Raw genomic sequence first — 17,244 nt, forward strand, 5'->3', positions numbered from 1 at the left:
TTTCCTTATGTCATAAAAGATGGAATGTTACCTTTTATAAATGACAAAATAAAATGTGCTAGAAGGCATAAACACGAACAAATGGATTAACTTTTATTAAACGCAAAAACCTGAGAATTCAGTATACTTTATTACAAGGTAAGGGTGCCCCAAAAGTCACCCCATATAAGATACATGTCCACATTTTAGCAAAATGCCTTCCAAAATACTATACTATATTATAATCTGAGATTCCCAGATGTCTGGTCAATTAATTTTGACCTGTGGGAGAGCATGTGAAGGCCATGGTGTACCAGGAAAAGATAGAGCACAAGGATCGTTGAAAAGAAAGCATTCAAGGTGCAATTATATGCATAACACCAGATGTGCATGAGTTCATCTTGAGTGGGAGAGATGACTCCTTATGTTTTTAAAAAGAAATCCTTATCATGTAGAAGAAGTTTACCTTTAGGACACCTTTTTATTTACATATACACTGATAGCATTTGGTAGATGCTCTTATCCAGAGTGACTTACAGAAGTGCTTTGAAGTCTCTATCAATGAATACATCCTGATACTGATTCGCTAGGTCACAGACTAAGACTACTATCGGTCTAAATACTCTGTTTGGTGGTAATATAGTTAGAGTGCACACACCTTTTTTTAATTAAAGTGCTAGTTTAAGTATTTCAGGTAGAGCTCAGTCACTCAGCTGTTACATCTAGAGACATCTAGGGAAAGTTCCACCGAGGTTCATTCCTTGTACCCTAAGAGATGGTGGGTCCAATCAAGCAGTGCCAGAGGACCCGAGGGAGCATGGTGCAGTGCGGGGTGTGATAAGTGCTTTGATGTAAATGAGCACTTGTGTGATTTTGGCTTTGTAGGCAATAATCAAAATAATTTTAAATCTGATGCCAGCAGCTACAGGATGCCATTGGAGGGAGTGAATGTAGTAATGTGATGGTGTGAGAGAACTTAGGGAGATTGAAAACAAGTTATTCAGCTGCATTTTGGATCAGTTGCAGAGGTCGAATGATGCTCAAAGGCAGATCTGCTGGAAGCGAATTGCGGTAGTCCAGTCTTGAAAAGACAAGGTCCTGAACAAGCATCTGAGCAGCCTGTGTGGGTAGACATTGAAGAATCCTTCTGATGTTGTGAAGGAGAAATCAACATGAATGTGTCAGATTAGCAGTGTGAAAGGAACAGGATAATGATTGTCCATGGTTACCTCAAGGTTGTGAGCAGTGGCTGACGGTGAGATCAGAGAGTTGTCCAGGGAGATAACAAGATACTGATGTGGGGGTGAGTCATCTGGGATGAAAGGTAATAAATTATTTCTGGGATTAAGTTTCAGCTGATGAGCTGCCATTGAGGATGAGATATCTGCCACAAATGCTGAGATCTGAGTGGAAACATGAGTGTCAGGGGAGGGAAGAAGAGGATGAATTGAGTGCCATCCGCATAGCAAACGCATGTGAGTATATGACCTCACCACAAGATTGAGTATAGATGGAGAATCGCAGAGGACCAAGTACTGAGCCTTGTGGAACATCAATTATACACAACTCCTCTATGCCACCTGATATGACTGACCTTCCAGGTAGGAAGCAAACCATTGCCATACTGAGCCACAAATTCCAAGGTTCATGAGGATGGACATTTTGGAGCTCATGGATGGAGCCTATATTGTGCTTGATGCTCTGTACACTGCAAATAATTCATTTTTATCTGTTTATTTTATTGAGAATCTAATAAGGAAACATTTTTTTATATAACCCAAATTCTGTTAATCCCATTTATAAATATTGTGACATATTCTTTAAAAAACATATAAGAAACATCTCACTGTCTGCTTTAAGGCATTGAAATATTAGACATGTAAAGTTTAATCAGCCGAACAGGTCAGAAAAGAGTGAGTGTGTGTTAGAAGTGTGTGATAGACAATCAGACAAAGAAATTATATAAGTGACTGGTTTGGTCGTAGAGGTGCTGAGTGAAAGAACTGGCTCGTATTGATCCTCTCAGGTGGCCCTCACCTCCCTCATCATTAGTCATGATTAAACATCTTCTGTTTGAGAAACTGACTTTAATCTCCAAAATCTTCACACTTGATTACATTCTGTAATTACTTTTGGCCAACTGAGCCAACACTAGAATTGACATTATTATGATTTTTTCTTCTTTATTTCAGTAGGCAAAGAATCATACCCTATTAGCAAAAGCCTGTAACTGTGTTCATAACATAGCTTGAAACTTATCGTACATTTAATTCTTAATGATTTCTGCTTAATGATGTTAAACATTAATTCATTTATCGTCAGTAAATATTTAATCCTGGTCTATCCTGTCACTGTAATGATGGATCTGAAGCTTATCCTGGCGAATACTGGCTACATGGAGTTAATACACAATGTTTGAGATGCCAGTCTATCGATGATCACCACACACACACACACAAAATTTAGACTAGCCAATCCTCCTACCAACATGTTTTTTGAGGTGGAAGAAAACCCAGAGAACCTGGAAGAAAGCCAGGAACACATGAACAAATGTAAAACTCCACATAGACAAGTTCAGGATCGAATCACTAACCCTGGAGGAACAGTAGGCCAGGAACACTACCGCTGTGCCATTGATGATGATTAACATTTATTAATAGAAGGGTAGATGTATTGTAAAGTTTTTTTATTTTTTAAGAAATTGTAAAGTTTATGGAAAATGGTGGATCAGGGCTTTGAGATCCCAGAAGGTGGGTCTAGGACTTTCTGTTTCATGACCTGTAGTGGTTAAACAGGCATTATCAAGCTCCCAGCTGAGGATTTACATTCTACATACATACATACATACATACATACATACATACACTACCGCTTAAAAGTTTGGGGTCACTTGAATATTTCAGCTTGATTTCAGCTATGGAGGAAGACTCCATCAGCCAATCCATCTTATGGGAGATGCTCCAGGAACCATGGGGTGAAATCTCATCAGATTATCTTGAAAAATTGACAGCTAGAATGTCCAGGCTGTAATTGATGTAAAAGTTGTTTTTTGATGAAGGCAAAGCTTGAAGAAAACATTCATCATTTCCATCAAAATCATTATTTCTAACTCTGACATGTCAGCATGTCCTGTTCTTTAGCTATATTTTCTATTCAGATTAATTTTGTGTGTGTTTCCCTGGAAAACAATAAATTTTTTAAGTGAACCCAAACTTTTGAGCGGTAGTGTATACATGTATATACATTTCTGAAAAAGCAACTGCATTAGTAATAAAGAATAAATTTATAGCATTTGCTTGAAAAGCAAATTCAAGGCATTTTTAGCCTTCAGCATATTATGGTAAATATAGCCAGTATAACATATTATATAAATGAAAGCAGATTTAGTCAGGATTCCATTAGATATTTTAAATAGAAAAAGTGTAAGAAGAAAACCAAGAGGAAATGTCTATTTTTGTCACTTATATATTATAGCAGAGTAGAGTTCTTTTCTTCACATATCCAAGCTTTGGGAGTTGGGCTCAGAGCACAGGGTCAGCTATGATAGAGCGCCCCTGGAGCAGAGAGGGTTAAAGGCCTTGATCAAGGGCCCTTGAGTAAATGCATTAAAGTATACTACATTTTCAACTGATTCTTTTTCTTTAGATCTCAATACTTAGATTTAGAGTTTTAGAGACTACTGTACATTTGCTCATGCATAAGGCATCCTGGACTGTACTGGTCATAAAAAACTGGCGTACATGGCCAACAGCGCCTTCATTCTGCCTCGCTCAAAACAGTTATTCTGTTACTCTTTTCCACTGACTTCAGGCTTTTATTTCCTGCTATTTCCTGCTTCGCTGTGCTGTTTGAGTTTGTGCTCTTTCCTGGTGATGCTCACCAGCAGTGATTCACAATTCTGGTTCATGTCTTTAAAGGAAGTGCAAAAACAAAACTGTAGAGCCTTTCCAGTGTACCCAATTATAAATGAATGAGTATTTAAATTGGTTAATCAGACAAAAAAAAAGTCTCTATTCTTTCACGTTCCTCTAAGTGTGTTGTGCATTTTTTAATACAATGTGCTATGCAGTGCAAAACCTGGCTTGTCTAAGCTTTCTTTTAACTACTGTTAAAGTGAATGTGTGAAAGGGGTTTTGTTGAAAGTGGAAGCAGGAAATAAGGGTGAACACCAAGATGGAGAATCACTATTAAGAAGGCTTGTGTCCCCTCCCAGACACCTGCTAGAACATAGAACATAACCAACCATCCATATGTACCTGTATGTGAACCAGTGGCTCCAGAGAAGCACAACTGGTTGTTATGGACACACACACACACGCACACACACACACACACACACAATCTAAGAATAAAAATAAACACCCCAGTAATTTTTACTGTATAATAACTGATCAAATTTTACTGTTTGCTCTCTGACATTTGAATTAAAATACCCACAATTCATCTGCCTTTTTTGTTTAATCTTCAGTCTCTTCTCTTAAGCATGAGCATTAATGGAATGTTTAGAATCACATCAACATTAGCAGTGTCTGCCATTTAGTCCAGAAAAAAAAAACAGCTGCTAAAAGAAGAAGGAAGTGACAGCTAGTTGGTAGAATAACAAACAAACAAATTTTATAAATATGAATTTACATCATCGAAGAGAATGTATTATTGTATTATTTTACATTATACACATTGCACTACTCCATCAGACTACAAGCGATCCTTACTGGTGTTTGAGATATATGTTGAGATATATAGATTTGAGATTGAGGTATCAGTCATGTTCATTAGTGTTTCTGTGAATGGATGGTTAGTTATGAGGTTCCTGGTGTTGAATGGTCATCATTAGGGGAAACCGTGCATCCAGACAGGACAAGGAAAGAACGTACTTTCCAATAAACTGGAACGAGTTGGAGTTAATTAAGTCTAAAGTGTGATATTGCGGTGAAATACTTGATAGTTTGATTTGCTAAAATATTTAATTACACCAAGATCACTGAATAATATAGACACTTTGGTAAACATTGCTACTTGCCAGGGTCTTGGAGAAACGTTGTTTTATTTCCCTGTGTATTGCGTCAGCTATATATGGTTGAAATGACAATAAAAGCTTCTTGACTTGACATGACCTGTCACACCACAGCACTAAACTCTGATCTTATACATAACTTTCGTTGAAGGATAATAGAATGTAAGCACCACTATAGTATTTAGTATTTCAATAGTATTTTAATATTATAATAATATCAATAGTATTTTGAATAGTGTGTATGTATTATGTATGTATCTTTTATCCAGTCATTCTTCTGCATTAAGGTTTATTACCATTAGTGTTGCCTGTTCGGTTTACTGCAGTTCTCACTAAAATGTTGTTCTAATATAGACAATTGCTTTAGCATGACATTTACTAGATTTAACAAGAATTTTCAACGTCTGACATTTAACTGATAGTCACACAAATCCCTTGAGAAGTTCAAGGTGTTGTCATAGTGACACAACACTGATTTGTGGTTCCACATCAGCTACATTGTGGTGCAAGGCCTTCTCTTGATTTATTTGCACAAACTTAGGGCGGATGTATTGGGAATGGGTGGGCAGATACAGTGCAAACAGAGATTATGTTCCTTAAGTGTACAGTATTAGCTGGTCCTGCATGACTTACTGTGCAATGCTGCGTGATTTACAGCATTCAATCATTCATTCATTCATTCATTCATTCATTCATATTATTTTCAGCGATATCTTTGTCTTGATTAGTGCCAGACTGTTTGTTAGAAAATGTTACTGGCAATTAGTACAAATAAAAAGAAAAACTGCAGGAGTGGACTGTTTTATTCAGAATTCCCTCAGAAGTAGACAGGAGTGGGATTTTAACAAGTCAGAAGTTTGAGCTCTCCTCATCTACCATCATAAATGTTAGAGATAAAGTGATCATGTTAGTAGCAGCACACATATTGTGTAATAAGAAGCCAAACCTGGCTTTGTCAAAAGGATTAAACACATTTTCTTGAAGAAGTTACTGAACTTTCTCGAGACTCAAACAGCTGGTCACTCCAAGAAAAAGGAAAAACAGAGGCTGATTAAACCGACCAACGCTGTTGCCATGCCAATGTGCAATGTGTGTATAGAAGAAACTGGACTGCTGTGGTAGGCAAGGGCACAATTATTCCAGGTTCAATCCAGTGCCTTGATAACGAGGTAGTAAACACTGGACCAACTCATGTTACTGCTATATCCTGATCTTGATAGACCAGGAATAAAATCAACCAAGGCCTATGTAGTCCCCAGTCAGGTGGCAGTGATGGTACTTGGCAGCATAAAATATTCATTTTGGCTTTTTCTGGAAACGTCAGAGCTACCAAGAAAGGAAGCACTGACTAGTGTCAAAACTGAGCATTCATAGCCTGAGCAGCCATCCCTGGAGTGATTATTTGAAAGATTTTACATAACTAAGCCCTATAACTGATGTGGATGACTGCCATGGTAGGTTATGTTAAACTAAGTATTCCTTAAGTTCATTAAGACAAACAAATGTTAACCATTTTCTGGGATTGGTAAATTAATCTTAATTATATACCGAAGGTTACTTACCAGTCATTGTAGTGCGGTTGCGGTTCTCTTGCCGGCTTACGTATCTGCATTGCTCCTGAGCCTTCATATGCTGCACCACGAGTTTGCAGATTGGATGGATTGCTTCCCCCTGTCAGAAGTGATTTAGGATTACTATAAATCTCACACACCATATAAACACTGGTTATTTTACTGCTTAAAAGTGATGGGACATTCAAGTAATGTATGGAAAATGGTGTAAAGTACTAAACATGCTTAACCAGGGGTCATCAACTGGGGGACCGCAGTTTAGATCAAACTGAGTACTAATGAAAAATGATAGCAGAGCAGCAATCATTTAGTGGCTCTAAACATGAGCCAGCTCTGCTCTGGCAGATCCCATGCTGTAGTTTATATCATCACATGCATTTTGTGAACCCCCCCAAAAAATAAAACATTTTGACAACCCTTTACATCATTGGATGGCACTGGATTACTTTAATAATTTACACTGATCCCCCGTATCGAACATAGAAAGACGCATAAATGGTAAACACCAATCTCATGAGTTTCATCTCATCCTCAAGCTCCTTCCACTTCTCTTCATTTCTCTTACCCAGAAGGGTGAACAATATGTAATATTTTGTTTATATTCTTTCTTTAAAAGCATGCTTGATTTAGTTTACCCCTATGGGTTAATTAATACACTAACTAATAAACATCTACTTGTAGTTGTTACTCATGCAATAGGTTCCTAAGACTCTCGTCGTAGTTAGGGTTAGATCTTAATTAGTTTGTGATTAATACATGCCTTAATTCATCATTAAATCATATTTAAGTAAGTATTAATTCGACAATTAGTGCAGATTATTTATGTACTGTTATTATGTACTGTAAGTGTTATGTAACTGCAGCTTCACAAATAAAAGGTCAAATATCACTGTGGTTAGCCGAAAAAGCAAGATCTCTAGACTGTAATGAGATACTTGCCATCAAAATGAGAAAAATGAACCATCAAAAACATCTAGATTAAACCCTGACCACACCAAGATAATCTTCTGTAAGGAAATCCATAAACCTACTGCTGTCTGCTTTACTCTTGATGTCCATAATATGTATAACAGTTGGAAAGGGACGGAAAGGGGGAGAGCATGAGAGAGAGAGAGAGAGAGAGAGAATTAATGAGAAAAAATGGGATTAGCACAGGCTCCCTTTCTCCTTATTCATTAGAGAGGAACAAAGAACTATGTTGCATTTATATTGTGTATAGCCTCTATTTCACCTCATCGCTGTGTTACAACCCTGTGTTGAGTCAGAGGTGGCTGAATGGTAATGAAAAAACTATGCCTAAGGTTAAATAAAAAAAGCAGCAAGTTGACCAATGTGTTATTAAAGCGGAGAAGCAGTGACGCAGAGTTCTCATCTAATGTCGATGCCACTATTCACATAGTTATGTTAACACAAAGTGGTAAACATTTACCGATGGCGTTACAAGGAAAGCAGACGGTCATTACAGGGAACATGCTGTTCCAGTCTACAGCTTGTGGAAATTACCCAAATCTGGATATGTATTAGAAAGTGAAAAACAGAGTAACTTCCTTGTCATGTCATGCCCTTGAGCAGATGGTAGAGCTGTAGGTGGCATTGACCTCAACAGGGAAGAAGGTATACATCAAGGTGAGGAGAGATTCATCTCTCACATCCATGGGTTCAACAGCCACCTTGTCCGTTATTAAAGGACTTATTTTAATGCAGAAAATGAGCACTTAGTTAGCAACTGTCTTCTGGCAAACTTCATGATTTTGCATTGTGGTGGTTCAGTGCTTGGTCAGCATGCATTATGGAAATTTTGAACATACAATCATTTGGGAATTCTTCAGATGCCTAGCTGCAGCTATCTGTATCATTAATCTTCCTGGCTTCCTTCTGTCTTAGCATTATAACAACAGATGTCTTTGTGGTTTCTCAGTGACATAACAAACACGACAAAGTCTTCTGTGCTTAGACTTTCCCTCCCGTCTGTCACATAGCAACTGATAAGGGGAGTCCTTTAAAAATGTTACCTTAATATCTCCATACAGAAATCTTAGATAATAAGATTTATTTATTTATTTATTTAAACAGTATGTTTCCTCCTTAAAGCTCAGATTATCCTTCTTCAAGACCCCATGTCAGATTTTACAATAAAAAAGGGGATGTATTAAAATTACTGCATTATTATAAACCTGTTATCTGCCTTGCAGCTGGTACTCCGGTAATAAAATTAATTGACAGCTTATAGCCAATTATAGCCATTTAAATATCAGATTTAAGGATTAAAAAAAATGAAAGTACAAATTAGAGATTACAAATCATATAGAAGACAGCAGTGGACCCCAAAGAAGTCCAGTGTAATTATACACTCACCATCCACTTTAATAGGAAGACCTTTACACGTGTGCATTCATTGCGTTATCTGGTCAGCCATCATGTAGCTGAACAAAAGCTTCAGTTAAAGTTCATATCAAACATCAGAAACATCTCTGTGACTTCAATTGTGGCATGATTGTTGGTGCCAGATGGGCTGGTTTGAGCATTTCAGAAACTGCAGGGATTTTCTGGGAGTTTGGCTCACAACAGTCTTTAGAATTTACACAGGATGGTGCAAAAAAAACAAAGAACACAGATCGAGTGGCAGTTCTGTGGGTGGAAATGCCTTGTTGATAAGAAAGGTGAGAAGAAAATCCAGATTGCTTTGAGTTGCTTAGAAGGATATAGTCACTCATATAAACACTCACAGCTAGATTAACCAGAAAAGCATCTCATCACGCACAAAACATCAAATCTTGAGGTGGATGAGCAGAAGACCACATCAGGTTCCACTCCTGTCAGTCAAGATCAGGAATCTGAGGCTGTCATGGGCACAGACTCACCCAAACTGGACTGTTCTGTCTTTTCAGCTATCCAGTTTTGGTGAGTCTTTTGTACTTCCTGTCAGCTCAGATCGGTCTGGTCACTTTCCTCTGATCCTTCTCATAAATAAGTAATTCCAGCTTACAGACCCTCTGCACACAGGATGTTTTATGTTTTACAGACCTTTCTATGAAACTCTAGAGCAGGGCTGTCCAATCTTATCCACAAAGGGCCGGTGTGGGTGCAGGTTTTCATATCAATCCAGCAGGAGCTACACCTGATTCCACCTGTTCGATCAACAGATCTTGGCTTTCAATAGACTTAGGTGTGGTTTCTGTTTGTATGGAATGAAAACCTGCACCCACACTGGCCCTTTCCAGATAAGACTTGACACCCCTGCTCTAGAAACTGTTCTGTGTGAAAATCCCAGTTTCTAAAGTATTCAAACCTGGCACCGAATCACACTTTTTCTGAAGTCTGATGAAAACATTACCTGAAGCTCTTGACCTGTGTCTACATAACGTTAAGCATCGTACTGTTGTCACATGACTGGCTGATTGGATAACTGTAGAAATACACAGGTGTGTAAGTATTCCTATTAAAGAGGATGCTGAATGTATTTTTAATTTTATGTTAACTAGACCACACAATGGGTTTACACGACCTTATCTAGACTGCAAACTAATTTGTGTCCCCTAGCCTGATTACCTCTTGCGTTAAAAAAATATCAATTGGCGATTGACATTAAACATAGTGAGACAAAAGAGAAAACTAATAGGCAGATAAGGATCATGCTGCTGGTAAGATAATGTATAGCTGCCCCAAAGCTGAGGCTCTGAAAAAGATTATGATAGGAAATGAAGCACCATTCAGGAAAGCCAACGGCAGGTCATTAGAAAGCTCGCCAAGCAACAATCACATTTCATCACAGTATTGATTTGCTTCTGTTTATGCTGATGAGTAATACAGACAAATTTATAAAGGCAGTTTTGTCCCCTGCATTTGCCTGAGGTAGTAACTGGTCATGACTGCTGAGTTGGGTTTTTTTGAGAACTACCAGGATTTGAAAGTAAAGCATGATTTTGGACTACAGGGTTGATCAAACTGGATAACAGGAAATCTGTTTTCTCAATAAATGTTAAATAACTAGTGTTCTTTTTTATTTATGTCGTTTAAACAATATGCCAGGGTGAAAGAAATAATTAATTTCATTTATCAGAATATTTCTCTCTTAATATACAGCTCTGGAAAAAAATAAGAGACACTGCAAAATAATCCGTTTCTTATGTTTTTCTTCTTCTTCCAGGTTCATGTATTGGTGAGATGAAGAGTTTTGTTTCATTTTTTTGTGAACTGCTGACAATATTTCTCCTAAATTCAAAATATAACTATTGTTATTTAGAGTGTATATTTAAAGGAAATGACAACACATCAAAATAACCCAAGATCATGCAGTATTTGCAGAGCTTTAATACCTCAAATAAAACGAAATGCAAATAATCTGTAAACAAATTGTGTTAATGCTTCGGCTAAATGACATTAAGAAATCAGTATTTGGTGGAATAACCATGTGTTTTGGCTCCATGCTCTCCACCAGTTTCTCACGTTGCTGTTGGGGAACTTTATACCACTCTTTTTGCAAAAAAGCGAACAGCTCAGCTTTGCTTGATGGTTTGTGACCATCCATCTTCCTCTTGATGAGGTTTTCAATAGGGTTCAAATCTGGAGATCGGGCAGTGGTCTCTTATTTTTTTTTTCCAGAGCTATATGAGTATTTTAAAATGTCAGGTAGTGCAGGATCCGACTGCCCTCCACAGCATTTAATGGCAAAAAGTCAGCTTTGTTAAAAAACAAATCACTATAGCAACAGAATTCAAATAATAGCCTACAGCATTATTTAAAACATGAGGCCAGATTTGCAATGTATTACATTTTATTTTCATGTTGTTGGTTGGTATGAACCATATTTTACTCTGGATTGCAGTAGTGTCTTTGCAGAGTTCAGGAAGACCATTAACTGGGCTAGATATTCAACATGCACGGGATGCGCGGCTCATGCATTCGATGCATGCAAATGTTTAATCATTGCTTAGTTTTATCCTTTATTCTAATCCATAAGACAAAGATTGACATGACTAGTCGGTTGTTTGCACTCCTCACACACACAAGAATACAAGACGGCATGTTCAAACTGAACCCCTTCTCATTCTCAGTGACAGAGTATATATCTGTAATTTTTTTTTTAAGATTTATATATTAATTTCTTTTTTTATTGTGAGAGACCTGAAGCCAATATAGTAAGCGCTCGATATTTGGACATTTTATTTACAGACCTGTCTCCAGAGTATGTACCAGAATGAGTGTGTATAACATTTTATAGTGTCAAATTCAATGCATTTAACCACAGTTTAAACCACAGAATGTAAGCACTTAAACCATATTGTATTTGATGCTAAATCCTAAACCAGTAATAGCTACTAATGACACAAAAATTAATCAAGAACATTTAAGATACGAGTCCATACACTTCACTTACTGTGCTACTGAGTGCTTAAATGGCAAGTCTTTGGGGGAAAAGAAACACATTGTGACTATTGTACCATGTTCTGTGCTAAAAAAAAGCTTAACCGTTACTTGTATGCGCCTGTAGAACATAGAGCGTCTCGTCTATGGTAAGTGCAGAAAACTACAGCCTCCTTGCTGTGAAATTCCCCAAGAGTCACATTAATGTAATGTGCAAGCTTTGTAAGATCTGCCATTAACAGGTTTGACAATGCTAGGCACACAACACAGACTTGCTGCTATTTTATGCTCGTGACAGCAGACATTCAGTGTTAAGACAAGATGCAATTTCGTGAAATGTACCTCAACGGGAGACATAATAACGGAACAGACGGCTCAAGAAAGGGCATGGTGCTCAGACCCTCTGAGTCAGTGTCCTGCAGTTTGTTTCCAGTGTACAGGTTAGATGATCAAGATGACAAAGTATTATCTAAAGGAGACACCAATACCGCTGTTGGGGCAATCATTTTTATTGAGGTGCATAGCACCTACTGCTGGTTTGGTGGAGTCTGTATAGTGGCAAATCATTTTATTTCGTCTGACTAATCAGAAAAAGCATCATTAGCAAATAATAAATAATAAAATAATTAAAAAAAGTAATATTTTTTAAACTGGAGAAAGAAGAAAAAGCCCCCTAATAGGAAGAGATGGTTCATTTTCAGTGTAGACTTGAAACATGGCACAATTATAAAGGTCAAATTCTGCGATCAGTGATCACCTGGAGGAGAATGACCTAAAGACAAAATGACCTATGGATGTAAAATAGGGATTAAAACATATTAAAGCTGTGAAGTGTGAAAAATCCTGCAGTGGTTTTAATTGATGTATGAGCTTAATTAGGAATTACCCAGGCAGCCAGTGTAACGGTCAGACGTAACAATAATAAATGTAATATATTGTAATTATATTACTAAATGCAACTAAATGTGGCTTAAAAGGCAATATAGGGCTTAAAAATATTTTTACTTTATTTAAAAAAACAAACAAACAAGGCTGTGATTTACAGGGACACCTTCAAAACTTAAGATGAAGAAAATAATGCAAGCTAAAATTTAAAATCATGACTTCAGTGCTGTGATGGACATGAACCTGATCTTTATAGCAGTGGAAACAAAGGCTGCGTTACTGGATTATTTGCTCTGTAATAAACAGAACAGTGGATCTTGCAGACAATTAGCAAATCCAATCATTCTTCAGGTGTACAGTATTAATTCAGTTTAGAAGCCATATATATAACATAACATGCACCAAATAAGTTGATACAAACACTGTATATGTATTTAAAAAGCAATATACAGCAAACGGCAAACCAATTAGTATGTTAAGATGCAAACGAAACTAATGCATATTCTAATAAATCAACCAGTGGATGCATAAGATCGCTGATACATGCTGCTTGACAAACTTTGTGATGGTATAAAGTGCCCTTGAATGAATATTTACCTTTGTGCATAAGACTATTTTGTGTAGATTTATGACAAGTAATTCTACTTAAGTCCATTTTAGTTCATTAACTGTACACTATAAAATGTGAAAAAGTTCATAGGTTGTGAATAGTTATTCAAGGCACTCTGTATACACACTGTACTACAAGCAAAGCAATTCTTCTCTACTGCGACTTACTTATAAGCATGCACATGTACACAGAGGCTTTGCTCTCCCTGATACAGCATGAATTATTCTCTTTGCAGCCGTTAATATTACTCTGATACATCCCTGGGATTGTATTACATGCGATTCTCACACATTTGCATGTTAACATCAGTGGCAGCAGTGGATTGTTGAACACTGCTACTGTTTTATTGCACTATTACACATTAGAATATGAGAATATGTGAGTGTCACTCCAGCATCATGTGCACTATGAATCTACAGTGCATTGCCTCTATAACCTGTAACTACTAGCACATTTCCTCTTGTTCTATACAGCATTCTATTATTTCTATTACCTACATATTCTCTGTTAGAATAATAATTACCGAAGGATTGTATTAATCACAAAGAAGGGTCCTGTTCGGTTCTACTCTGTTCCAGCAAACCTCATTTCACTACATACTTATACTATGACAGTACAAATATTTTTGTTCTATTTTGTTTTACTCCACATTGCTCTATTCTATCCTATTCTATTCATCGATTCTCTTCTGTTGATATGTTTTTTTTTTCTATTCGTGTCTGCTCTGTTGTAATTTTGTTCTTGTAACATTCTATTCTAGCGAAGTTAAGTTGTATACATTTGGCTGTGGAGATACTCTAATCTACTCCATTCTGTTCTGTTCTGTTCAATTTTATTCTGTTCTGTAATCTATTCTGTTTTGTTTATATTAATCTCTTTGCCTGAATTCTGTTTTATTCTCTTTGGCTCTTTCCTCTTCTGTTCGACCTGGTTCTGTTATATTCGGTTCTATTTCCTCTTCTCTACACTATTTAGGTCTGTAATGATTTGCTGTATTCTATCATATTTTGTTCTATATTTGGTTATTCTATTCTATTCTATTCTATTCTATTCTATTCTATTCTATTCTAGCAAAACTGATTGCACTACTTGTACAGTGGCAGTAAAGATATTATATTATATTCCGTAATTTTCTGCTCTGCTCTGCAATTCTCTCCTGTTTTATTTTGTTATTCTGTTTATTTTGTTCTGTCCTCTTCTGTTCTGTTCTTATTGGTTCTATTATATTCTATTATATTCGGTTCTGTCGTACTCTCTATTATAATTTGTTTAAAAGAAAATCAGTTCTCTTTCATTGTTATATTCTATCATATTCCTTTTTGTTTCTATTTTATGTTATTGTGCCGAAACACAAAGGAAACAGCCGTATGCTCCTACTCTTTCACTGACGCTGTGCTTGTCTTGAACAAACACTTGGGAGATTGACAGTAGCTGTTAAAGAAAAGACGACCACAGTGACAGCGCGTCCGGTCCGCTTCCTAAACAAACTCCCCCATGCAGCTCCCAGTAAACTCAGCTCCCAGTAAACTCAGCTCCCAGTAAACTGTAACCAGTAGTTTATTTACAGTGCTTACCGTTTGCCAGGTACAGTGGTGGATCCACCATGTCAGCAGGACGACTCTGAAAGTTAACAAATTCCTAGAAAGTATCATGTTCTGAATTCAGGTGTGCGTCGAGAGACTTTACAGTCGAATGGACCGATAAACGCGTGTCTACTCGGCTCAGTCCACACTGCTACATAACCGAATCTACACGGATGTTTAATTATTAATCAAGCACCGGATTCTCCCTCGGTGACAGCAGTGGTGTGCAGAGTGGGTGGCTTTCCTGAAGTGTACTGATGGAGTGAGCTGTGTGTGTGTGTGTGTGCGCGTGTGCCAGAGACGCACAGCGCACTGCTGCAGCCGCACCTCCCTGCCTCACGCGCACTCCCGCACATCTCGCATCACATTAACATATTAGTATTAACATTCAGCCACGAACTAGACTCATAAATCCGGAGTAATACACTCAGCAAAGTCATCAGTACTGACTTAACACTTAAGATCAGACTTCTAAGAGTAAATAATATATACATACAGCAAATAACAGCAAGTGTTGCGTTAATTCAGCATTTTTTAGCGTTGTATTTGTATGAATAAGCTCGAGGGAAAAAAAAAATAAAATGTGCTGAATAAATAAGGTGTAGTCTGTAAGAATTACAAAATAAGGTTATTCAAGCTTGCTACAGGGTCAAAGAGTCCACTGGAATTAACCTTTTTGGACATCATATTCATTCATTCATTCATTCATTCATCCATTCATTTTGGTAACTGCTGATCCTGGTCAGTGTGGTGGTTGAGCCTTTGCCTTGAGCATTGAGAATAAACAAGAATTCAGGAATTTGGATGTGATGCCAATCCACCACAACATGCCATTCACACATATTCAGACCTAAGAGGCAAATCATGATTGTGAATTCATCTATGTTTTTGGGAGGTTAGAGGAAACCATTAAAATTTTTGAGGAAACCCACATGGACATAGGCGTGGAAACTCCACTCAGACAGTAACCCAAGATAAACTGCACCACTGTGTCACCCGCAGCTAATATTTATCTAAGCAGAAACGTGTAGGATCAAGGTCAAGCAAGAGACAGATTAAACTTTTTTTCTGCACCTTGATCGAGTGGGGAAAAAGTGTGAAAAATGGCTTGGAGAAATATCAAGGTTGGATAAACATGCCGGCATTGATTTGTTGAATGTCATGACACCGATCAGCATTACCATTTTCATATCCAGCACCTACACTCACCCACAAACACACCAAGTTTCATCTGTATGACTCAATTGTCTTCCCTGGTTACTTTTTTTTTATTCCAGAAGGTATTATTAAATATTTAACGATCATATATTTAATTTTGACATAGGTGATGAATCTATTGACAAATGGCAGGACAGGCAAATAATCAACAACAGGGTAGTGTGATGCAGCCTGACTTAAAGTGCAGTTATTGTTTCCACCCTGAAGTTGGTATTTTCTTATAGCAGCATGTCCTGCAGCATTCCTATTATAGCCTAGCAGCTTGCCAGTGCTATTTATTAAAAATGACACATCATACTTTTTTAGATTTTTTAGTTGTATTTAATGTTGTGGAACAGCCACAAAACAAGTAAGTTAGCCTCCATCCTGAAGCTAATATACGATATCTCTTTATCTGGTGTGTCCATCATCCCTGTGAAAATGGTGTTATTATACAAACTAGAGAAAGAAAATTAGTTGTTATAGAAAAATTAATACCTTCTTTACCTCACCCAAAGTTACTACTAATTTTCTGCTGCCTAATGGAGAGAAAGAAGCTCCCATCCACCACATCATCCCTCACTCATACATCACGCTGTCCCTGAAAAATGCTTGACCAGATTCTAATTATTTTAAATCAGCAGGGATTAGAAGGAGTGAACTTATGATCACTTCTGAGCATTTGTTCGACTAAATCTGACCCTCAGGGGACTTTGCCTGTAAGGGAACATGACCGTGTGATGTTTTTATTCAAAATATTATCTTAGCTGGACAGAAGAACCCTATGGCATTCAGCTGTCTCATGCTGAAAAAAAAGAAGAGGGTGGGATTTGAACGTTGTTTCTTTTTCCGGCTTCAATCTTCTTAAAGGATATATATATATATATATATATATATATATATATATATATATATATATATTTTGATTTGTATAAATGCTGAGCAGGAATAAGCATAGGCATAAATAGTGATGCATAATGCACATAATTGTTGCATATACGTAAATGACAGTATTCAATATACAGGTCAGATCATGCAGAT

General features: G+C 37.2%; 1 protein-coding gene across 1 annotated transcript in view; it reads right to left on the reverse strand.

Annotated features, from left to right (window-relative positions):
• ghrhrb (growth hormone releasing hormone receptor b) overlaps window positions 1-15,290 on the reverse strand; it is a 55,413-nt gene extending 40,123 nt beyond the window's left edge. Inside the window, exons 1-2 of the mRNA XM_058403570.1 lie at window positions 14,998-15,290; window positions 6,556-6,664 (exon numbers count right to left, since the gene is read on the reverse strand). Coding sequence (XP_058259553.1) covers window positions 6,556-6,664; window positions 14,998-15,075 — 187 coding nt within the window. The 5' untranslated portion in view covers window positions 15,076-15,290. The remainder of the gene's footprint in view (window positions 1-6,555; window positions 6,665-14,997) is intronic.
• Between the last annotated feature and the right edge of the window lie 1,954 nt (window positions 15,291-17,244).

Source organism: Hemibagrus wyckioides, linkage group LG11, assembly GCF_019097595.1.
Source record: "Hemibagrus wyckioides isolate EC202008001 linkage group LG11, SWU_Hwy_1.0, whole genome shotgun sequence".
NCBI classification, from domain to species: domain Eukaryota; kingdom Metazoa; phylum Chordata; class Actinopteri; order Siluriformes; family Bagridae; genus Hemibagrus; species Hemibagrus wyckioides.